The sequence below is a fragment of the Lissotriton vulgaris genome, chromosome 12 (genome assembly GCF_964263255.1).
Source record: "Lissotriton vulgaris chromosome 12, aLisVul1.2, whole genome shotgun sequence".
Taxonomy (NCBI): Eukaryota; Metazoa; Chordata; class Amphibia; order Caudata; family Salamandridae; genus Lissotriton; species Lissotriton vulgaris.
In genome coordinates this window covers 48,640,945-48,666,516 of record NC_141700.1, presented here as the reverse complement: position 1 = coordinate 48,666,516, position 25,572 = coordinate 48,640,945, and the positions used below count along the sequence as shown (strand labels likewise).

The 25,572-nt window shown below is 44.6% G+C and overlaps 1 protein-coding gene across 1 annotated transcript in view; it reads right to left on the bottom strand.

Annotated features, from left to right (window-relative positions):
• The window catches only part of TMEM59L (transmembrane protein 59 like), a 163,831-nt gene that overhangs the window by 52,634 nt on the left and 85,625 nt on the right, over positions 1–25,572 (bottom strand). Inside the window, exons 4-5 of the mRNA XM_086947026.1 lie at positions 16,305–16,454; positions 411–519 (exon numbers count right to left, since the gene is read on the bottom strand). Of these exons, the coding sequence (XP_086803152.1) occupies positions 411–519; positions 16,305–16,454 (259 nt within the window). The remainder of the gene's footprint in view (positions 1–410; positions 520–16,304; positions 16,455–25,572) is intronic.

Genomic DNA, 25,572 nt, shown 5'->3' with positions numbered 1-25,572 from the left:
TTTATGGGAGTGTGGTGGTCTGGAGGGAGGGGGGGGGGGGGGGGAGATATTGATGTTAGGTGGAGCAGCAGGTTCTAGTCAAAAAGAGCATTCAGGATACCCTTAGAGAACGCAGCATTTCTCTCTGTGAATCTTCTTTTCTAGCAGATGAAAACTGGTGAGACCAAGTATGCCATGGTACTAGATTAGTGTCTGAGATATCAAGGTCTCTGTCAACTGCAGAAGACTTACCAACAGTTTTTTTAATTCTTGAAAGGTCCCCAGGATTTCTCGGTCCCACTCTGGAATGGATTACATCCAGACAAAACTTATCAGACTGTTCAGAAGATAATTTGGTAAACACTTTAGGAAACATTTATGAGTTCTCAAAAAAAACTGTTGTTCAAATATTTAATCAGAGCCCTGTGTACCTGCATGTGGCTTCAAGGTGTTGAACCTGGAAGGAAGCCACGCCTTCTCTGTGACATCTGCTTTCGGTGCCTGGACTTCGGCAACTGGATACTCAATTTCCGGTTGGGACTAGGAAATGATATTAAAATATTCCAATGGGTATCTTGCAACAAACTAAATTCACACTTATACCATCTTGGTACTTTTAAATGATGAAATGGTGAATAAACTTTTTAAATGTTTAGGCTGGTTTTGTAAAAGGGTTTCACACAAAGTTACACAGAAACAGTAAGTAAACTTTTCAAGGACTATTTCCTTGGACACTATAAACAAATGTTAGTCCTTCTTTTAAGCAGATATCAAAACCTACTACAAATTAACTTATGTTGATGAAAAGCATACCAAACTAAATATTTTTTTCAAATATTCGAATTATTGAGGTAACTTTTTTTCCTGGTAATAGGGGGCTTCTTAGCTGCCACACGTGCTCCATGATATTGGACTGAAAATAGTCACAAAAACCAAGATCTTGCCAACTAATGATGTGGTGGCCATTGGTGGTGGGTGTATTTCAGGTAAGATTATGATGACCTACAGTTACAGCTCTCTTGTATTTTTTCTTTTAACCATACATTGGAGGTATGCAGCTTTACCTCTATGAATCTTCTCCATAGCTATTCAAGCTGTAAGATTGGGTAAGACCCTGTTGGGGCACAAGGCAGAGCGGTTATACTGGGCCACATCTGTGGGGGCTACTGCAGTTAGTCTCTAATGTCACAGGTACGCCCGCCTATGACTGTGAAACAAGGGCCAAGTACAACCACGTCAGCATTTGACACAGTGGCAGCAATGGCGAGCAGTCACTGGCTCCTGTTCTCTTCGATCAATGCGAGGGTAGCCACCCTGGAAAGACGGTAGGGTTCCTTGGGGTTGACACCACAGGTGGTAGGTTTCCTATAGGGTGGCAAGCACCACTGACACAGGGCAGATAGAGCAGCGGTCGTGCCAATCTCGATAATGGGCACAGAACTGCTGCCACAGGGTATTGACGATCTCAGATTCAGGCACGCCAGACACGTGCCATGGCTGCAAAAACAAGGACGACACCAGAGATCTCACTGGGTGTGCTCTGAACTGCTGTGGCTTCTCTGAGGAGGTCAGGTACTCGCATCCAGACTAGAGCTCACCAGTCATTCATACTTTTGAGTGGATGGGCCACAGCACCATGGTCAACTGTTTCTAACCACATTGACTATCGGCTTCTCCTATGGGGGTTGCCTTGCTCCTTCGCTCTTGCTCAGGCCGCACCCCTCTGGCTTCCAGGACAAAAGAGGCAGTTCTTCCTCCAGATCAGACTTCAAGTGATGTCCCCTCACCTTCAGGAAGCAGGCTGTCAGACACCAACTCTGGTTCCAAAGTAATCCCCGAGTACTCTGAAGCACCTCCTGCTTCGTTGGGGTGTAGTTGGAATTGGGACATCAACCGGCACTCTCACACACTGATGAGAGACCGGGGATGTGGATCATCTGCCTACCCTTTCAGAACTGGTTTAGGTTGGTTCTCTTTTCAGGTGCTCTTCTCAGGCTTCTTCAAGACTCTGCTTTTGGCTTGGGTGATGCTCTTCACAGCACAGTCGCCCACTGAAGTGCAAAGAGGTGTGAGCGGACTGCATCCAAATATCAGCCACAGCTGACAGTGATCCAAAAGAGACAAAGTACTGCTCTCCTATTAGAAGGCCCAGCATACTGACAACAGTAACTGCAGCCCACCAATTATCCCTACAATTCACCAAATGGCAGTTTTTACAAGACTATTCAGTGGCACTCTGCAATAGAAATACCCCAATTTGATTGATTTCAAAGGGAAAGCCGGTCTCCTTGCTCCCTACATCAGTGTGTGGGTTCCCTTCCTCCAGTCTCAGGAACGTCGGCAATACTTCCACAAATGGGATGCACAGCCTGTCACTCTAGTTTTTTTAAACAGAGTTTTATATAGCGCAAACTTGCCCCAAATCGGGTATCAGAGCGCCTTACATAGCACCAGTTACGTTACATGAGGACACATTCATTTTTTGTTAGGCATGGGGAGATTAAGTGATTTGCCCAGAATCACAGAAGGTTTAGCGTCATTACTGAGACTCGAACCCAGTTCCCCAGGTCCCAGGTCGAGCGCCCTAGCCGTTAGGCCAACTCACACACTCATGCAGTGTATAACATACCTCTTATACACACATTCATTTATCCAGGCACTCAAAATCTCTGCACTTGGATTGCGAATTCACTACTGACAGATTACATTTTGTAAGTGGGCTAGAAGGCTTTCACTCACGCAAGTAACAAGGTCTAATCGCAAGAGGTTTGTTATAAAACACGGTATGCTGCCAATGCCATATGCATGAACCCGTGACAGACAGTAGATCTCATACACAAGAGGGCACAATGGGTGCACCCATTTGATTCAACCCAGGTTTAGTCCGAAATGCAAGGCAGACCTAGGACTCTGTGTACATTCTAGGGTAGTGTAAGGCTGTGGTACAAAAAAAAAAAAAGAAGAAGAATACACAGAAATGTGAACACCATATACTTGTAAGTGGGCATGCAGGGAAGGGGGCACGATTGTAAACTATGAAATGGTCACTGCTGTCCCAATAGTTGGGAAGCTGGATATTATCTTAGCAATGAAAATGTTTTGCAAGGCTAACCTGACACATGCAAACATCAAACATGCCAATAGGTCTCGCCTTTGAGACCTTATAAGTGTTTAGTTATCCAGCACAATATCCTTGGTGCAACAACATCAACAGTTGCATGGCTAAACACTTAGAAGGTCCCAAAGGTGAGACCTATTGGCTATGCCAAAGCTTGTTATTTCATGTACTAGAACATCCCTGTTCTTTCTTAGGCCCCGATTTAACTATTTGCTTCTAGTTTTATTACCCAAGATTGTTTTCTTTTCCCTCAGGTGCCCCAATGACTGCTCTTATTCATTTCAACCTTTTTTTTAATCTTGTTCAATTGATAAATACTAATAAACATGGCATGGCCAAATCCCCATTGAAACTGTCAAAGCGTTAACAAAAATACGATATGCTTGGTGGTATTCATTTCATTTGCATCGAAAGGGAGAAGCTGCCCTGCATACATTATTCTGTGAGCAGCAAATGCCAAAAAGCACTATGCAACTGGCGCATTAAATAGCTGAACCCTCCCACTACCCTACCGTGTAATTATTCCCTTTTAAAAGGTACCGCATGGCACACGGAAAAAGTTGCAGCGAAAGGATGCACGAAGACGGACAAAGCTTGGTTTTGAGGCGCTATTCCCATCTCTTCATTTAAATGGTATTCCCTTTTGTGTTAGTGTCCTTCTCAGTCTGGCACAGGCAGATACAGAAGGCTTGGCACATTTTGACACACTTGCTGCCAGTGCAGCGCCTAGAGACTCTCATATGCTGACAGTTAGAGATGAACAACAGCACAACACTGGCCAGAAACTGAGATGTCGTTGGGAATGGAAACCAAGGAAAGACCAGGATGTGCATACATCTTGGACGTCAATATTAAACGTAAAAGGTATTCTGCAGATGGAATTTTGGAAATGTGGCGGCCATCTAGGTCCTAAGTTTATTTTATACAGCGGTACTAATTATTCTAAAGGAACAAAGGTTAACTGACATTCCCAAAATGATTGCCTATGAAAGAGAGAATCCGCTTCAAGTCCCTGTGTACAGTGTACAAAGCGGCATATGGCATGGGCCCCATCCCATTGCGGGAAAGATTCTCCTGGTATAATCCGGGTAGGCAGCTTCACTCTTACATTGTTAACTTGTTAAAGTCCATTGGCATTAAAAGAGCTAAGATGGGTGGCAGAGCATTTGGCGTGGCCGCGGTCCAACTTTGGAATGGTCTTCCACAGTCCATCAGGCAGGCCCACTTGTTAACTGGGTTCAGAAAGCTGGTGAAAACCTGGCTGTTTCCAGGGGGGATATTTAGCTCCTTGTTGTATTGATGGTATGGCTCTACTGTCTTACTTTCTGTAGTTCAAGCGCCAGGATACCCGTAGGGTAACAGTGTTGCACTATATAAATGCTTGATATAATACAATACAAAAGTAAAGCAAACCACATAAATGAAGCATTTCACTTCCACTTGTTTGTATGGCATAAAAACTCCTAATGACTCTCCCAACCCCGAAAGAGAGCGCAAGCAAATCAATGAGTTCTTGCGGCTGCTCCATTAATCAAAATCAATGTCCTATTGAAATGACATCTTTAGATGTTTGGTTGCGGAAAGTGCACCAGCAGTTTAGTTTGAGCATCATTTGTTTTGCGTTCTGAGAGACTACCGAGAGCTAAATGTGCTCTCTTTCAACGGAGCAGCCAGAGATGCTGACTCGAGCTCGGTGATCTCCGAGGAAAGCGCGCCATGCTGGGGATTGTTTTTTCAAAGGTAGAACTGACTTAAATAAACAACCTTTACCTACTGGCTCCTCCCCGCCTCCTCCTCGGTGTCTTTCAGCTGCTGTCTGGGGCAGCTGAGCTCAGTCGGGGAAAGGAAACTGAAAGACATCATGTACATTCAACGAAGACTGGGACGGGCCAACGCTGGCACAGCCCTGTCCGGGGTTTAAAGCCCTGCCTGGCGGTGGCGAAGGTTCAAAGAACGGGAATAACGCAGGTGAGCGGCTCGCGGAGCAGAGGCGGCAGCGGGGAGCCCCGAGGTGAGGAAATGTATAGAGCGCGGGAGGAGGCACGCAACACATGCAGAGTGTCATTCCCTGGCGAAAGAGTGGCCACTGCTGCGCAACTGACGCTCGGTAAAAAAGTGGGAGGGGTGGGGGGAGTGCGGCCGAGAGCAAGCACAGCGTTTCCCTTGCGAGAGCGAGCAGGGGCACCATCTGTTTGCAAGATCATTACAAACAGATGTCGCCAAAGCTCGCTCCCGCAAGGGAAACGCCAAACGTGCAATTGAAAACAATGCAAAGTGTGCACGTTTTTGGGCAAAAAAACAGATTTATTCCAAGGGACCCCTCCTACGCAGCACGCTTGTGAATGAGCCCAGGAGCCTTTTCTTGGTAAAAATCGGTAAGCTTGTACCTTGGGTCTCTGAGAAGCTGCTTTAGTTCTGGTTGAAAGAGCTCAGATCCCCTTTCATGAGTTTGACAGTCTATCCGTGGCAAATGCTATTGCACGGAGTTGTGCCATGCCTGCTTTATCCTCCATCTCGATGTGTAGCAAATATCACACTACAGATCGGTTCGTTTTTAGAGGTATAAGCTAGCGGGGGCAGGAGACCGCAGTTGAAAGGGGTGTGTAGGAACCACAACCACCTAAATCACCACATTCATCATCCTTCCAGATGCCGGTTACGGCATAACCTGGGATTCAAGCATCCCAACTGTGGTGAACATAGCTGCACTTTTCAAGACGACGACCACGGAGCAATGTCAGTTTAAGGTCAGCTGCACAGGTATGCACTTATTTTACACAGGTCTTAAAAGGGACATATTTTCTGTGATTCCAACATATTAATGAGAGAGGTGGGCATGAGGTGATGATGGGGATATTGCACAACTGCCAGCGCTGCCTAGTGAAATAGAATTGTGCTGCATTTGCTTTCTGGAGTTCTATAAAATGCCAGAAAAATATTTACTGTACCTTTTTCAGCACTGTTTATTACAAGACTTCGTAGCAATTAATGTATGCCTCATTACCTTCTGCAATGCACATGTGAATATCATTAACCCAGCTAACCTAAGCTACTTCATCAGTGCTGAGCTATAACCAAAGCGGGTTTCAGGGAACAATTATTTATATAGATATGTGATCATGGCTCGCAAGAGCCGGAACGCGTAATGGCTGCATCTGAATAAATAATTGTATGCACTGATTCGGTGGTCCGTGCCCATTTGTAGGAGGAATTCCGAGAAAACATGAGCTTGCTTATGGTGACAGCCACTAGGAAATGTACCATCTTTGGAATGTTTCATACAAGCCTTTTTCATAACACTTCAAAAGCATGCAGAGCAGCCATAAAGTAATGGGGAAAACCTATTGCACGTTAGGTCACTGAGGAACATACTACTGAAATTTGCATGCAATTTTTCCAACAAAAGATAGCATCTTTGGTTTCGCCACATGTTATTTGAAGCTGAAAAATCTGGTATTTATGAAATGTTCAGAAGTGCCTGTAGGAAAGGGCACGCTCAACATAAGAGGCCACATTCCAAACCAAAACTGCGTATATCTTTGAACTGGGAAATGTTTTCACTATAGGATTTAAATCTAATAAAAAAATAAGCCTTAACAAATGACAGACAAAAACATAATATGGAGGCAATTATAGGTCAAAGAGTCTATTCAATCTTGGATAAAAATCTCAGAAGCCCTGCCTAGCTAAGGGTTAGCAGAATATTCTGAGGACAGTCAATGGCGGCTGCCACAAATGCAGTACTGACGGATCTTAAAGTTAGAATTGCAAATGAGAAGTGAGTCTGATTCAGCCGCATCATTAAAACTATTGCTGGCAAAAACAAACCTTAAAGTGACGTTATAGTTAGGTGAAAAGGAAAGTTTTAAACTCTAAAAAAACACTGAAATTCACCAGTTATAGTGAACATGTACTAACTATATCCAGGGCCACTGGAATTATGCAGCAGGGGAGGAGCAAATTATGTAGCAGGGTTGAGTAAATAATGCTACAAGAAAAGGCAAATTATGCGGCTTAATGCTGCACATTTGCTGATACTATTACTTCATTCTTTTTATACTTATTAACACTGTCTGAGCATTAGCTGCAGCGTATTAGTACCAGTTTAACTCCCAAATACAGCAATAAACAGACATTTGACCATTCAACCTTTGCAAATGTCCTTCCACTGCATGGCAACAAACGTTGCTGTGTTTTTATTAACTTTTGAAGCGCTTGAGCTGGAAAACATTTTTTGGTTAAAATCAGCAGATTATGCCGCAGATGATGGTTTATGTGGCAAATGCAGCAAATCTATAATTTTGCGAAAACAAGCAGTGGGAGCATATTGCATGATTCCAGTAGCTCTAACTCACGCCCAGTTATGCACAGTGTCACAATGTCATTTCAGAGGTAATCGGTGATGTTATCAATACTGTCATAGGATACGGTCACTGATCTAGACGACCTCTTCAACAGTACAAGAGTTGATGGCTTAGATCTGAAGAAACTTTTTGTTTTTCCTGTAGTAACTCAGGGCTTGGCGGCAGTGATATTTTTGCCTATGGTGGAAGCTTCTTGGATGGTTTACTTTCTGCCCGCCTGTCCTTCGATGATGGCACACATATGAAGTGTGACCTTGAAGAGCAGGTCAGAGGGTCTTGAAGCCGATGCCATGAGTTTGACTTCTCTGAGGATAGTTTTAAGTTACAGGGGCCTATGGAAAGGGGAGACCACTCGGTCACCCCGAACGTATGGCTGGGTGCCCCGATCCCCCGGGAAACCCTTGCGGGCGGGGGGCGTGTCCCGGCCAGTATGCCCATAGCGGCGTGGTCGGAGCACGCCCCCGCCGCCTAAAAGGGTTGTCCTAACACCCGCCCGGAAGTCCGTGCACCTCTGGGCGGGATGGGGACACTGCCCCGCCTTCCCACTGCTAGATAAAAGTCGCGGGAATCCATGCAAGCGCCCTCTTGTTCCTGCACTCTGAAGGCTGCACCACTCGTCGCTCGTGAGCCCTCAAGGGAACACGCTGCAGTTTTTGAACGTGTAATCGTTGTTTTTTCTGTTTCAGTCGTCAAGGCGTAGCTAGAGTCTGAGTCACTACTGGTGAACAGGCAGACATAAAACAGAACGCAGATATGCCTGGTAAGAAGAGTGGAAAGAGCTCCGAGATGGAACGAATGCTGCGCACACTGGTGAACCAAGTGTCGGCGATGGACAGGAAGTTCGGTAAAGTAGACCAGCTGGCTCGTGGCTTAGCGGCCCTCTGGAAACAAGTGGAGGCCCAAGCAGGGCCCTCAGGGCGACCTAAGAGGATCGTGGAGCCTGCTTTGCCAAACATTACCCCAGGGGGGATAAGGGGAAAAAGAAGAAGGGGAAAGCGGGTCCTAGCGAGGCCCCAGTCCCGATGGAGGTCCCGCAGGTCCCCGTAGCACCAGCGTCCAGCCCGGTACCCACACCGGATGGGGGATTGCCAATCCCTGTGGTTATCACACCGCTGGATAACGACCAAATGCCTCCCGAACTAGCGATTCAGTTGGCGGCTGTGTTACCTTGGTTGAAGAAGGGAGCGGGGGGATCCGCGGCTGTGGAAGACCCAGCCGAAGAAGATAGGCAGATTATCGAGCAGCTCAGGCAGACAAGGGGCGCTGGGGCAGGGAACGTGCCTTCTATTTCTCCGCAGGTGGCGAACCCGGCCGCGGTCGAAAATCGGAATAAGTCGACGGACACGACCGGAGGTACATCAGAAGCCGGTAAGAGATCGCTCCCAATAATGGGGGAGGGCGCTGTACCCTCGAGGCGGGAATGCTTGGCGCAACATGTTCCTATGGCAACGAAAGAGATGGTGTGGGCAAACAAATATATCAATACGTTTTCATTGTTGACAGACAATCGTGAGTTAGAATATGCCAAAACTCAGAAGGATTTATGGCACCCCAGTGTATGGAGGGCAAAGATGGCTGAATTCAGGGTGGAAGAGTCCATGATGAATTGGATCAGGGCTTTCTCTGTTTTCGTAGCGATTATGGGTGAGCGAACACCAGAACTGTTGGGAGACCTTGCTTGCTACCAGAGCAGGATCACGGGCTTCCATGAGAAGTATGGAGGAGATGAATGGAAAGGGTATGATGTGGCATTTAGAAAAGCAAAAGAGTTTAATGAAACACTGACTTGGGATTGTTTGGATACTGTATCTTGGCATGCGCAGTTCCGGCCGGGCGCGGCGGGTGGATCAGGGTCGAGTGCAAACGGCTCCAGGGCCTTTCAACAGAAACATCCACAGCCCTTTCGACCAACCTACGGGGGAGATACTCCGTCTAGATCGGGCGGGAATGGGAATAAGCGAGGAGTATGTTGGGGTTTTAACAAAGGAACGTGTAGCAAGCCGCAGGGAATATGCAGGTTCAGGCATGCCTGCGCAGGTTGTGGTAACACCTCCCACCCCGAAACGAGCTGCCGATCCAGAGGTCATGAGTTTGACTTCTCTGAGGATAGTTTTAAGTTACAGGGGCCTAAGGGCTGACTACCCATAATGCCTGCTTATCAAAGATGGATTCCTCCGGCTTTTCTTTTTGCATTGTCAATGACCATCTTCTCTCTGTACTTCAATGTCTTATATTATAAATTGTAGGAGCTGTTGATTACTTGGGGCCATGACTAGGATGCAGGCAGTATAGACATTTGGTAGAGAGTCATGCATATAGGTTTTTCTCTTGCCACTTCTTCTACATGCCTTAAACAGATGTTTTTCTCTGAAGACTCTGCCACCTCAAGAAAAAAAAAAACATAGGGCAGAAAACTGCTCTGATGCCAGGAAGCATTTGTAAAAAAACAACTGAAAAATGTCAAACTGAGACATAGCACCAGAGGATTTACTACCACAGAATCTGGAAAGTTCGGGTCACACAATGATACGGACTGGTTGCATGCAATCTATGACTTTTTTCAAATTTATGGCATGTATTGATACACTGCTATGCTTGTTAACTGAATACAAAGAGTTCCCAGCTTGAAGACAGGAAATAATGGAAGCATGTGAAACGATGAAAGATGCAATGCTGGAGAAGCAATATCAACGCTTATGCAGTAAATGTTCCTGAGAGACAAATGAGAGTCAGTAAGGCCCACTTTGAGTAGACGGGTTAATACTTATAGGCAGGTTATTGCTCACACTCCGCTGAGGACTGGTTCTGTGCAGGTGGAAAGAGAACATATATATATATAATAAATAACAAAGGGGCAAGAACACACTCATTCAACATTAAAAACATCAGATAACTTCTCACCAGTCCCAAACCTAACATTCTTCTTACTCATCGTGTAGATATTAAAGTGAACACCAGTGTAGGGTCCAACACCATTTCAATTAAAATTCGGCATAACTTTACTCGGTTTACACAGTCAAAGGCCGTCAACAGGTCCATTAAAGCGAAATACAAGTTAGATTGCTTCGCCATTGTTAGAAATGGGGGTCTCTAGTTGGCAGATGTAGGTACCTTTGTCCTAATAGGGACCCTTGCTTCTAGTCAGGGTAAAGGGGATATACACTTTAAATAACCCCTGCTCACCCCCTTGGTAGCTTGGCACGAACAGACAGGCTTATCCCAAAGGCAGTGTTTAAAGTATTTGTACCAACACTCACAGTAACAGCGAACACCACCACAAATGGACACCACACCGGTTTAGAAAAATAAAGTATCTTTATCTAAACTTAGCAAGTTCAAAACGACAAAAATCCAACATACAAGTATTAAAAAAAAAATACTTACAAAAGGTTTTGGCAACTGAGTCCATGGAAAACTATGGATGTGTGATTTCTTGCAAAGTACCTGTTGTTGCGACAAACGTCACCAAGGCAAACAGCCTTCATGGATGCGATGGGACAGTTCCGCTGTACACAGGGGAGCGATGTGTCGGGTCCGGTCTGTAGGGGGAAGCAATGCAACGGTTCTGAGACGACTCTGATCCGTGGGTGATGCGTCAGGGAAAACTTGCGTCACAGGGACAATGCGTCAAAATCCAGGATGCGTTGGTGAGCGGCACTGCGTCGACCTTGTCAGCTGCGATCCCTCGATTCTTGCAGCGGCGACAGGAGCTGCTTCGGTTTCAGCAACAGCGCAGGGAGATTCTTCTCGCACCACGGCGTTGCGTCGGTAAACTGTTGCCTGAAGAGCGATGCATTGACCTCCTTGTTTGTTGCGTTGCTTTCCGGCTATCAGCAGCAGAAACAACCTCCAGAGGCCCCACAAAGTCACAGGCACTTCTTGCAGGTCAGACCTTCGAGCAAGGAAGTTCAAGGGAGCTGCGGGTTAAGGCTTTGTGCTCCTGAGACTTCAAAACAGGAGGCAAGCTCAACTCAAGCACTTGAAGACTTTCCTCAAGCAGGGGACACCGCACACAGCAAAGTCATTCTCCTTACTTTGGTAAAAAACAGCAACTTCAGGTCAACCCCAGACACACAGCAAGGGCAGTATTTCTCCTCAGTTTCTCCAGCTCTTCTCCTCAGCAAAGGTTCCTCTTGATTCCAGAGGAAGTCTAAAGTTCAGGGGTTTTAGGTCTAATACTGATACCCCAAAATGCATTTGTTCTCTTTGTGCAAGGGTCTCTGAGCCCAGTCCAAACCAGTTCTGTCTTCTCTGGTGCAGCTGCCCGGCAGAAGGTGTAGACGGCATTGTGCAAGACAGACAGGCCCTATTCAGGTGCAAGGGAATTCTCCTCCCACCTTTCTAAATGCAGACCTGGCCTATTCAGGTACTAGCGAGAACTCCTCCCCCCTACTCTGAATGCAGCCCAGGTCTATTCAGCCCAGCCCCCACTCAGTCAGGAAACACACACATATCACACACACAGTCTCAGACACACATCAACCCCGTGGCGGTCTGAGAAAATGCACCTCCCCAGCCCTTGTAAATCCAAAACCAGACAGTCAATACACAAACAGGCAGAGGCACACAAAATGGATAAAGAGGAAAATGCCTACTTTCTAAAAGTGGCATTTTTAAACACACAATTTAAAAAACATCTTTGGTAAAAGATGTGTTATTAAATGTTGAGTTCAGAGAGCCCAAGCTTTATTTTTCCATCTTATCCCTATGGGAAGATATGTTCGTAAAATGTTACAAAGCATTCCCCATTATGTCCTATGGGTAAAGATAGCCTTTCAATGGAGAAAAACTAAATTAGTAGTATTTTACTATCAGGACACGTTACACACATCAGTACATGTCCTACCTTTCACATACACTGCATCCTGCCCACAAAGGTACCTTGGGCCTACCTTAGGAGTGAGTAACATGTAAGTAATGGCAAGTTGGTGCACTTGCCAAGTCGACATGGCAGTTAACTGCACACAGACACTGCAGTGGCAGGTCTGAGTTACCTTTTAAGAGCTACTCGTGGGTGGCACAATCAGTGCTGCAGGCCCACTAGTAGTATTTGATTTACCAGCCCTGGCACACTCTTGCACTTTACTAGGGACTGACCAGTAAGTCAAATATGTCAATCCTGGATAACCAATCAGGTTCATAATTTACACAGAGAGCATATGCACTTTAACCCTGATTAGCAGTGGTCATGTGCCCAGAGTCCTAAAACCAACAACAGGTCAGGAAAAAATAGGAGGAAGAAGCAAAAAGTTTGGGGATAATCCAGCAAAAAGGCACAAGTCCAACAGCCACTGTGTATTTGCCTATAATAAGGTGTAAGTTCAAACATTGTTCCACTATAAATATTCAGTTTCAAAAACCCAGCTGACACTCATTTAATTGAATACGTTGTTTTTGTTGACCCAGGTTAGTATCCTATTGTTTGGGACTCTTCCAAAACAATTTGCAGGGATTTCTATCAGGGATATAGGGCAACAGTTTTTATGCTCAGAGCAAATCCCCTTTTTAAATGGGCCCTATCATTGAAAGAGTCCTTGATTTTGGAACTGTGTAATGGCTCATGGAATTAAAGACATTTGTCATTAATGGTGCCCATAAGGTCAGGTCACGCTTCATTAGATCAATGGGAACGCCAGTGGCGTCAGGGGCCTTTCCGCCCTTACTCTCCTGAATGGCAGCTGCGACTTCTGGTAAGTATACAAAAGGGAAAATGGAAGTGTCAATTTTGACAAAATTAATAATAGTTTGGCTACTGGCAGTATAGATGGTTTTGAAGTGCGCCGCCCAATCCTCACCCCTAATATGGCAGCTATTAGTAGTAGCGGTTTGATCTATTGTCCTCATAGATGACACTGTTCTCCAAAAACAATTACTATCCTTTGTCTTAGCAGTGTCTGTAGGATGACCCACTGGTCAAATAGTTTCCTTTCTGCACTTTCTGGTAACAAGGCCTATATCTAGAGGGCGGGTAATGAGTGCCCTATGCAGGAGGCAATTAGCCAGTAAACATCCATGATCGAACCACTGTGGGCCTGCAATGCTGATTTGACTTGCTTCAGTAGGGACACCCTAATTTCAGCACTAAGAGCTACAAAACTGTCCACGCCACCCTCTCTACCCAATGTCTACATTAAACTCCCCCATCACCAAAGACATTTTGCACCTACTATTTCTCCCAAAGTTTATCTGTTCGGGTAGCTTCCAAGCCAGACTAAGTTTGACTGGGGTTGGCTCTACACTACTCAGACTGGATAAGGTTCTGGCAGGATCCCTGGCAGGTGTTCATGGAGCCATCTCAACTGGGTTGTGGTCACAACAAATCTGATCCGATGATGGCACCATGTAATAGACTACTAAAAATATTTTGGGAAATAAAGACAGTCTATTATAGACAAGCTATTGCACCCCCTACAAGTGGGTAGCCCTTGCAAGCCTAACCCTGCCCCCACTACTATATCATACGGATCTACGGTGTTGAGCAGGGCCTCCAGTACATTCCCTCTTTTGTTTGATCTCGACAAGGGGGCTGTATCGATTTTTGTTCTGTTACTAGCTAAGCTAGTGTTAAAATCACCCGCTAGGCATGGGTGCATTTGAAGACCCTTCTGTGACTCAATCTCTACTAAAGCAGGTATAAAATTAAATAAAGATTGAAAAAGTTGATTTGGAACATTATGAAAGTCGTTATAAAAAAATTTCAAGATGGAGTGGACAAATTACTATTCAAGTGCATCCATCGTTCAGAAATATTTAATTAGGTTTAAAGCCAAAGAGAGACTTTGCAGGAATACTAAGCTATTAAATTGGCCACCGTCAAAAACTACATAGCAGTTAATACACTAGCATACATTTAAATTGAGGAATCTACAAAAAAATGGCATTTATCTATTGCATCGAACAAAGATTGGACAACAAAAAGAATACTGCATATCAATCAGCATGTAGACACTAACAAATCGACTTTTCAGATGGTACAGACTTTTAGTGAAACCAAAAATATATATGTGTCGGAATTCCTGAAGGAAAAAAAAAAGGCATGAGATAAAGTCAACTCCCACCCACATCCGATAGGAGCCACAATTTTTTCACTGCAGTTCACCCACCTGAAAAACAAAATGTCTCCATAGACTTTAATGGGTGGGTTGACTATTTTTCAAACCTAGATCACCTCCCAATAACAAATAAAAAAAATTTAAAAAAGAGTAATGGGACTCTTCCCACCTCACTTCACCCAAGTTATCGCGTCAAGAGCTTGACAGTTTTGATGAGAAAACACGCAAGGTTTTCCCAGGATCCCCCTCACACGAGCTGGAAAAAAAATGCCTCGGGTGAAACTACCAGTACAAGGCATAAAGGGTAGCGCAAGCCCACAAACCATTACAGGAACAGGGTAATTTTTATAACTGCTTTAATGTAGGCCCGTCAGGCAGCACTTTTCCTCACTGCTCACACGTTAGGAAGCAGCTTCAATTATAAGTGCTGCAATGTAGCACTGAGGATTTTTCTTTTGACTTTGTAAGCATTCTAAGACTGAGAACAATTTCCCTTTAATAGGCTTTAGAGGGTGCGCAACATATGGACATGTTAGACTCACACTATCTGTTCAAATGTATATACATTTTTGATGATAAATCTCAGTACACAGCAGGAAATTATTTTAACATTTACGACTAGCAATGAAGATCCTACAACACAGAAGCCTTAGATACCATGCTGTCCATGAAGCAAATGTTGGAAAATAGCACGGAGGAAGGCTTAGATTTATTCTTGTGATAATTGGATGTACACAGATGAAACGATATAGAAGTCCTGTCCTTAGATACAAAAACAGCAATAATGCTTCAAGCTATACAGCATCAGATTATAGATGCAACATCATTTCCATTTCTTAGAATGACGTCCTCATACAAAGGCAAGATGCTTAAGGCCTAAATGCCCCTAGCAGGGGACTTCAAGTGCTAAGCCATCAATCTGAGGGAGTTCACATTATCATCAAGCATTTTGACTTGATTGATGGACAAGAGATTTGTCCAGCTTAATAGTCCATTAGGACAATGAAAAGATGTAAGCCATGTAGATGTACCACAGGAAGGTGTACCAGGAAAAGATGTGCCACATGTGCCTTGTCCAGCAGGGATCTATGAACCTTTATGAACCTATGAACTTTATGAACCTCGTTTCCTTGAAATCTTGCAGAAAGTTGTGTTCATGGAGATCTCAGAAAAGGTATCCAATGACCTCTTGCACTAACTTACTAACATGTCCTCCAGTGGTCAGCTTTAGAAGCCTTTAGGTGCAGAATCAATATTTTTTAAATAACTTCAGCAGATAATTTAAAGGAACTGAACTATCCTGGAGCCAAAGAAATGCTGAACCAATTCTAAATGTAATTCCCAGTTATTCTCCTCAAACATTTTCAAACTTAGGATATTGGTTTTCTCGTTCCACTCAACAACAGGTGTGCACGGACAAATTCTGTTCTTGGCTTCCAATACTGCAGATGGTTTGCAGATCTGAATCAAATGTAGTGCTTCATTAGCATAATTCTTGTATGCAGCACATGGTAGCAATGTTTTGTTGATATGCAGAACTGTAAAGAACGGGTGTTACCATCATCTACTGTAATGGCAGACCGACGGTCAACCTCAGAAGGACACTCTGGTTTTCAATCGAAACACAGTACTAATGCGGAAACTAACTTCAAACTAACTATGCTACATTATTCAACAAAGGTAGCTTTCTGTGAATGAATTATTTTTAATCTAAGATTTTTTAAACTAAGTTTATGATTAATGTCTTAAAGTAAATACAATACAGATATCCACATATTCTAAGTATCATACCTGAAATACAACCACTTTGCCATCATCAGCTTGCAAGTAGAAGGTCCATGTGGAAGAGATAAAGCTCTGGGCAGAGCTAACTAGATCACTGAAAAAACCGGAGACCACATCAAACACGGACGAAGACGAGGGAGGTCGGATTTCAAAGGTCTGAAAAAATAAATAAGAAAAGCTTAAAATTTCAAGGAGATTCATTATATAAGGCCACATTTCTGCAATTTCAAGTAGATCTTGAAGTAGTAACTTACCGAGAAACATCAGTCATGTTTATGATCAGTACTCGTTCCATTTATTTTACTGGAATGTAGTAAATGGTCAAAATCATGTATGAAATAAAAATAAAAATTTTAAAGCACCACAATTACCCGGGGGAATCTAGGCGCTAAGCTGACACTCTAAAGCTAGGAGGATCCAGAAGAAGACTGTGTTATTTGGGGAAGAGCCAGGCTTTTAGGTGTTTCCTGAAATCTAACAGATTTGTCTTAAGTTTAAGTTCTGTCGAAAGAGTTCCACAGCCTCAAGGTGCATACGGTGAAGCCTCTCCCACCCCATTTGGCTTTTTTAAATCTGGGGACTACAAGATTACCGCTTGTGGATGAGCATAGAGGGCGGGAAGGAATGTAGCGATATTAAAAGGGTGACTCCTCGATTGTAGAAGGAAGGCCATCTACACTTCACAGTTATTAAAAGGATGCAAGAGTGGGAAGATCTGGAGGTGGAGTTGGAATATTTGTCCCAATTTTAACTCAAAGGCTGTTACTCAGAAATTGGTAAAACTCCGAGGGATAGAGGCGAGAGAAGGCAGTCAACCCACTAGCTTCATTATAGGAGATCATGCCATTACATTAGCCGGTACGAAGACTTCTTCCAACGAATAGTAAACTATTTAGATATTCATAAATAGTGCTCCAGATCAGAATGGTTACTAAGTGATGTACACATACCATCAGAATGCATTACACTACACAGTAGTAGAAGCTAAGAGCAGCTTTAAGGCAACATATGGGACAACTTGGGTCCTTTAGTAAGTCTTCTTAAACAAGTGAGATTCCAAGTATTTCTGGAGCCACAGTAGGGTGAGTGATCTTGCTATGGCTTTAGGATGGACACTCCATATTTTGGGGTCAGGCAAGTGAACGCATCATTTAATATTTTTAATTTCATAAAAAGGTGAGATTTTGAATTACGCTGGACTTCCTGCTCAGCACGAACATTCTTCTGCAATGTGAGCTTGTCCTGGAGGTAGGCAGTTTTAGCAGGTTCATCATCTTGTAGGTGATGCACAAACTTTTTTACATAATTCTTGCTTTCTGGGGTGTGAATGTATACTACATCACAAATTGAATACTCTGGCACTAACCACCAATTTTGGTGCTTCAAAAAGGATCCCGCCGGCTGGAGCAGTTTGGTTGTGGGTAATCCTGGTAGTAAGATAGTTTCTTCATCTAGATGCCATGGCCTAAGAGGCAGAAATTCTCAGGTGGAAAGTAGTTTTGTTTTCCTCCGAATATGAAGTTAGTAACAGCCACTTTCCATATCACAGGTCTAAATTCCTAAATGTTGAAATAGATCCACTGTATTCTTGAATAAGGAACACTAGTAGCAAGTCCAAGGCCAGTTGTAATTCGTATTTAATAAGAAAACAGTATTACTTTAACTGACCCAAATTAAGTCACACCAGAGGACACATCCACTCTCTGAAATCAGATTTACCTCTAGAAGTAAAACGCATTTACAATGCAACGGTTTCGCCTTTGCAAAAGTTAGACCTATTGGCATTGTAAATGACAAAAGTGTCATTTATGTGTTGGTTTTGAAAACGGATAAATAAATAGCATTGTCATTTACAATGCTAATAGCTTAATCTCTCGCAAATGCCACACACAGACCCACACCTACACACACAAAGCCCCCCCACACTCACAGAGCCCAACCCCACACACACACAGAGCCACACACAGAGCCACGCTTATGTCTACTATAGTCAACAAAAACGTGTCCCAACAAAACAAAGATACAAGGGCTCATGTTAAAATAGAGGATGCTCTTCCAAAACGACTACTCAGTTTTCAAAATTTCAGCCATTATAGCTTTGAAACATATTTGACATCTTAGTACACGGTACTTCGACTGACAGAACAAGTTCAGGTTGCCCAAAAAAGGGAGGCACCTCTTCGCTTCAGAAATGCGCCCAAAATGACAGCCTCTAGCACTCGTGACACGCTGAGGTCGCGCCCTCAACAATTAGCATATAAACTGATAGAAAACTCCATGAATTAAAAAGCTTTCCAGAAATGCCGTATGATAGCGTGGAAAGCCGGGTCAAATGTGGTGTCAGCGGAAACAGGCCGCAGTGACAGCAGTGGGAAGAGCCTGGGGGAGGGAGGCTGACAGGGCCAGGAACGGCAGCTCAAGAAACGAAACCTAGTGCCACTGACAGCTATTCACGTGTGAGTGCCGGTGGGGGCGCGGTTATCAACTGCTAAGATCCACAGTCGGAGGCTACAGAGCTACCTTTAGGCACACGTCTGCTAGAGGCGCCACGCCCACTCTCTCAGCATTGGCACACGTTTCACGTTTTGTCTGTGTTCCCGCACTGTGTCAAATAAAAATGCGATACCAGATCTTACGTAATCTTGTAAAGAAGCAGATATATTTACAAGAGTTATGTTATATTTGTTATATTTATTTTTTATATAGCGCACGGCTACTCAAAAAGAGTGTCCAGGCGCTTTTAATAATGAGACCTGTAGCGGGATAACACAACACAGTAATAAAAAGTGGAAAGCAGAAAAAAAAAGAAAAATAAACCTAGAGGGCAAACAGCCAGGTTTTTAGGCCTTTCCTAAACGCGAGTAGACTAGTAGCTCCCCGAAGTGCCAACGGCAAGGTGTTCCACAGCTGTGGCGCCAGCAGTCCAAAGGAGCGGCCTCCAATGCGAGCTCTCTTTACACGCGGCACAACCGCCAGAAACAGAGATTCTGATCTGAGGGAGCGAGCCGGTTGGTAGAAGGCGAGTCTCCTTTGGAGATACTGAGCTCCCACAGCATGAAGAGCTTTGTAAGCCAAAGTTAATGCCTTGAAAGCAATCCGTTTACGGATCGGCAGCCAATGTAGGGTCTGCAAGAGGCCAACAGCACTGGCTCGCCTGTTTAGGCCAAAAATGGCCCTCGCGGCCGCGTTCTGCACAACTTGAAGCCGCTGCAGCAGATACTCTGGCAGGCCCAGATGGAGGACGTTGGAATAGTCCAATCTAGAGCCTATCAGAGCCTGCACAGTCAGCTTCCTGTGATCCTCAGACAGAAGAGGCAGAAACCTCCGCAGCATCTTAAGGAAGCCGAAGCATGTGCCCGTCACACCAAGGATCTGGGATCTCAGCGTCAAACCCTTGTCCATCTTGACCCCCAGGTTTTTAGCTACTTGGGATGAACAAGACGGAGGGAACATGTTACTAGGCCACCAAGCATGCCAGTCTGGCTCCGCAGCACACCCGAAGAAGAGTACCTCGGACTTATCAGAATTGCACTTGAACCTGTTCAGCTGGAACCATTTAAAAACAGCCCCAAGGCAATCCCGGATACTCTCTCCATCGAAGTCTCCTCCCCTCTTACAAGAGAAGAGGAGCTGGGTGTCGTCGGCGTAGGATACGATCTGGGCCCCGAACGACTCCGCCAGCGCCGCCAAAGGGGTCATAAAGATGTTAAAAAGGGTCAGGCTCTCGAAACCCTACTCACTATGGACCTGTCACACTTACCACACTCCAAATATATAATGCTTAATACTAGGCGGGCACTGCTTAGGCTTGACCAAACACACAGAACCAAGTTGACTTTCGCTAAGTCATCTTTTATGTCCTTATGGAAAAATCCCTATCTCAAGCACAACGGTAATAGTCTCTTCTGGGACTCGTGGTCCAAGAAGGGCATTAACTTTGCAGGAGATCTATATGTAGAAAAGGAGCCACTCCCGTTCTCTACTTTGCAGCGGAAACATGGTCTTACTCCGATGGATTTTTATGATTTCCTGAAAATTAAATCTATTCTGACTGCACGTAATTTCTCTCCCTACACACCATGGTTAATAACTCATCTTCCACGTCTTATGCATGCGGGTCACTTCGTCTCAAAGGTGTATAAACTTTTATTGCCCTTGCCCAAGAAAACTCACAGGAATGTGGAATTTAAATGGGAGGCTGAGCCTAATTTAACTGGCATAGACTTCGACTGGGAGGTAATTCATAAAACGGCCCTTGCCCACAAAGTCTCGCCCATCCTATTCCAAACAAAGTACATGCTAATAAACAGGGCATTTTGGACTCCAGATAAGCTCTTTAAATGTAAATTACGAGATTCTCCTACATGTTGGAACTGCCAATCAGGTTCCGGTGATCTAGCACACATGCTATTCAACTGTCCTTCTCTAAGTGTATACTGGGGGAAAATATTTGATTGCATTCACCATGTATTTAAGATAAGGCCTGTACAGGACTTCGTATATGTACTCTTGGGGGCGCTCGATCCACAGCTATCAAATGACCAGGACCGCATGCTTTTAGACTTAATGCTAACGTTGGCATGTAAAGTGATTCTGTGCAAGTGGAAAAGTGCTAAGGAGGTGAATTTCAAAATTTGGCAGGAGTGGTTGACATTTCTGAGAGGTGCCAATAATCCTGCACTACAAGCAGCCACATGGTGCCCGTCCAATAGAAAGCTGTGGAAATCATTAGACGTATCCTCGTTCCACTACGAACCTCCCTGATGTGCTGTATGTGTTCCTGATACATTAGCCTGTGCTATCCGAAAGTACATTTGTTGTTGCCCGTTGAGACCTACCCTGCTGCCTCCACACACTGAGTGTTGTGTATGTATCTGTATTACAATGATGCAAGCAAGAGTTGATTTACCTTATATTTCATTTCATTTTTTGTAACTGTCTATCAATAACTGAATCAAGTAATCTATGTGATGGAAGAGTTATTGTACTGTTTTTCCTTTTGTTTTCTACTTCAATAAAAACGACTTGAAATAAAAAAAAAAAAAGGGTCAGGCTCAATATAGAGCCCTGCGGAACCCCGACTGGTGGCATCACGGCGGAGTCCCAGACCGTTTGCCGGCGGCCAGCTAAAAAAGATGAAAACCAGCTGTGCACCGTCCCCCGTAGGCCAATCTCATAGAGTCTTGCGAGAAGGCCATCATGGAGGACGGTGTCGAAGGCCGCCGACAAGTCCAACATAACCAGCATGGCTTTGCCCCCAGCGTCCAGAACCCCTTTAATGGTTTCTGAGACCTCTAGGAGCGTGGTCTCTGTTCTGAGATTTGGGCGGAAGCCAGATTGAGTGGCGTGCAGAATCTTATGTGTTTCCAGAAAATTGGAACGCACCGTATGTACATGCTTCTCCAAGACTTTCGTGACAGCAGGCAGTAAGGAAAGAGTCCTCTAATACTTCCCAAAGTTCTATCCAGATTTCTTAGTGGTATTTACGGCACGCACGGCTGCCTTTACTGTTTGAAGATGCCCTCCAGGTACCAGACCGTAGAAACAATTTCTATCCAAGAATTTGGTAAACAAGTGGGGCCGGAGACACAGACAGCGGGAGGGGGGGGGGGGCAGGAACGGGCACACAGAGCGGGAGAGGGGGCGGGAACGGACACTTACCTGCATTAAGTTGAAAAATTACAACTCGGAACACGGCCTGCTGTGCCACGGATTTTAGATCAGAATGGGATAACTCTAAGATTGCGGGCAGTGGGCGAGAAGGACAAAAATAGTTGAATTTAAACTTTTATGAGCCAATAATGCTCAGCTGGCGAAGTGTCCTACACGCAGCAATGCCTGGCCTTGATAAATATGGGAACAACCGATGCACAAGGAAATCTGGCACGGCTGGTGGACACACACTGTTTTGCTCTCTTCTTTCGGAAACCATTCAAGCATTTTCCGGAACATTGGCAGATGTTTCACGTTTGGTCTGTGTTCCCGCACTGTGTCAAATAAAAATGTGATACCAGATCTTACGTAATCTTGTAAAGTAGCAGATAATATTTACAAGAGTCCTCCAATACTTCCCAACGTTCTATCCAGATTTCTTAGTGGTATTTACCGCACGCACGGCTGCCTTTACTGTTTGAAGATGCCCTCCAGGTACCAGACGGTAGAAACAATTTCCATCCAAGAACTTGGTAAACAAGTGGGGCCGGAGACACGGACAGCGGGAGGGGAGAGAACTGGCACACGGACAGCGGGAGGGGGGAACGGGCACACGGACAGCGGGAGGGGGGCAGGAACGGGCACACGGACAGTGGGAGGGGGGCGGGAACACGGACAGCAGGGGGGGGGGGGGGGGGGGGTAAAAAATGCTGCCTACCTGCAATTCAAGGAAAGTAAAATCGCGCAGCCGACCCCTGCAAAGCACACGTTGGAAATGAAACAAACATGCAGAGACAAAAAAAAAAAACGCCCACCGCCGCATGACGTTGTTAAAGGGGCGGAGACCGAAAAAAAAATTGCCGGAACGCCCACGAATCTGCTCGGGCAATGACTGACAGATCTCTTTTCCAAAGGCTAGCCTCCATTTATGGAGCTAGCCAATGGAAGAGAGAGGCGGGACAAAGCCCCGTACTGCTAAACAAAAGATTTCACCTGCGCGAACACTGCAGCGCAGTGGATGCCAGGCAAAATCTAAAAAAGCATTTCTTCCTACAGCATTGGTGGCATCGCTTCACAGGATGAAAAACTCCTGAAGAGATCTCACTCAGCGAGTACTTTTTCAATAGCTAATTCTCTGTAGATTGACACTCTTGAACAAACTCCAAAGCAATACTAAACGGCGAGAAAAGGGGGGAAAAAAAGAGGGATGGAGAAACTAAAGAAGAAATTAAAATGTAAAACTCTTGCCACACCAGCACTGACTCTTCCACATGCTACCAGATTAAATTTGACAATATTATCGATTTCAATATAGCCACATGTTGCTGAAAGCCCAAAACAGATTTTTAGAAGAACATTTAATCAACGCTACAAATATAGAGTACTGCGCTTGAATGCCCTGTGCCCATAAGAGACCATATTGTCCCGTGTACAATTCGTAACTGCTACAGTTTCCCACAAGCCATGCAAAACACAACTGGTAGATGACACAAGGGGTTGGAAAGGACAGTGCACCTTGACTAGGTCACTCTCTTACTTCTGTCAGACATGAGATTAAATAACAACTAGGAAACAACGAGGCAGTGTACAGATGCATTTAATAAAATAAAAATGAAAAGTGAAGTTGTTTTGGAGGACCAAAGAGCCCCTTTCATCATGGATGAAGCATAGAAAGAAAAATCGGTGCAAGGATTGAGGTCCAGCCAACCGTAAAACTCAATGGGCTAAGCCAAGTAACGGAAACTTGCTAGCAATGAAAACAACCTGCAGTGTTCTCCTCCAGTAATCTAAGCTCCTCTGTGCACAGCGGCCAGGGGTTTCCATATGAAAATCAGTGGTGGACCTTCCCTTAAAGGGACACTTCAGCCTGTAGTATTTTTATCGCATCCAATGCGTGCGTAATCTTCTCAGCCGACGAGGTGTGGACCTTATAAAGAGTGGAGACAAACTGCAACTAGCAATGGCCTTTTAAAGAAACTAAGGAGGCTTTACAAAGCCTTTAGTGGAAAATGCTTGCTTGTGCGTTACCATTGCAAACAGCTTAATATTCAAGTTGGCAGCCGGATCTTGCAACTGTTATAGCAGAAGGTGTCACACCATATGCAGTTTACTAACGGATTCAGATAGATTTCCATAAGTGTATTTGGACAAGCAGAACTGGGTGCTTGCAGGTCATGGAAGCGCCAGTCTTATCGGCTGAATGACAGACATTTGGAGAGGGCATAACAGTATGGAAGGAGGCGGTCAGTGTTAACACCCTGGGTCGAGCTGAAGAACCATGGTAAGTAGACCCATTTGCAGTAGACACCGTGACTTGTATGTTTTTCCCAAAAAGATGAAAACAGGCATGCACCGAGTCAGGAGCTAAAAATGAAAAACAATGGTATGGAGTAGAGCAGGATCTTGCCCCTCTCCAGGGAGAGCTAGAAAAGAGAACTAAAAAGATAATTCCCCTAAAAGGCTTTACCAAAAGCGCCTTGCCATTGCTTACCTGCAATGGAAGATCCATTGTGGAAAACTTACATAAAATCCTAACAACCTTTCAACAGTAAAAGATTGAGATTTCCTGTTCATGTTTTCATGAATGAGATGAGCCTCTGTGGAAGCGGCGTGCCATGCCCTGAATAGATGATAATCCTGCGGCTGAGCCAATGTTAAGGGGGAGTGGTGTGTGGCTTATTCACAGAAGGTTGGTGAAGTGTAAGGCGTGTTGTCTTCCTCTTGCACCCTCCTACATGTAAAAGGTGTTGTACTGTTTATTAACCCACCTTTTCTAACTACCCCAAAGTGGCGGCGACCTCGCTGACGTCCCAGGGGAGGGTGTACATTTCTACGGTTTACTGTGTTTGAGAGCCTCTAGTCCTAAACTGCTCATGAATGGTAATCTTTACATAACTGCAAAGAACTTTAGCCACCCATGTCCTTCCCACCGTGCAGGTAGAAGCTGATGCAGTCATTGTGTGGTGGGTCTGCAGATAATTCTTTCCGTCTGGGTTTACCACAACGGGTTGTGTGATGCTGAAGTGGGGAAAATGTTGAAGGGCTAATGTAGGAACTGCTTTTTCACGCTTGTAAAAGTAGTCAACCAAAACATTTACATTTTCTTTTAGATTTTGACCCACCTTGCTTTTAGAGACAACCTGGACTTAAGGGAGGCACTTAATGGGGCTGTTTTAGATCTGGGCAAGCCACAGAGGGTAGACTAATGTGATTCTTTGAAAAGTTCTTACTTTTCAAATAAAAATAAAAAGGTCCGGTTGACCGAAAGTTAAGATATAATATGTTCACACTAAAAACAAAGCAACATTTTTTCTCCGCCAGAATAAGTCTTCATGTTACACAAAATGGCTACATCTCTGAACCCAATTACTTTCCTTAATCTATTCTGCCTGTTCACTCTTAGGTCTAAAGAAAACAGTTTTGATTTAATTAGGAGAATGCTTGAAGTTGAATAATGTTATCAGTCTTGCTTTTGTCCCGGTTCCTTAGCAGGAACTGGCCTCCAGCTATTTGCAATAAGATTTAGATCTTAACTATGGGCCGCTGCTTTAAAGGGCCGCACTCTTCCACGCAGCCGCGGACTTTCAAAGAACACTGCCAGAACGGAGTTTGGAAAGGACTG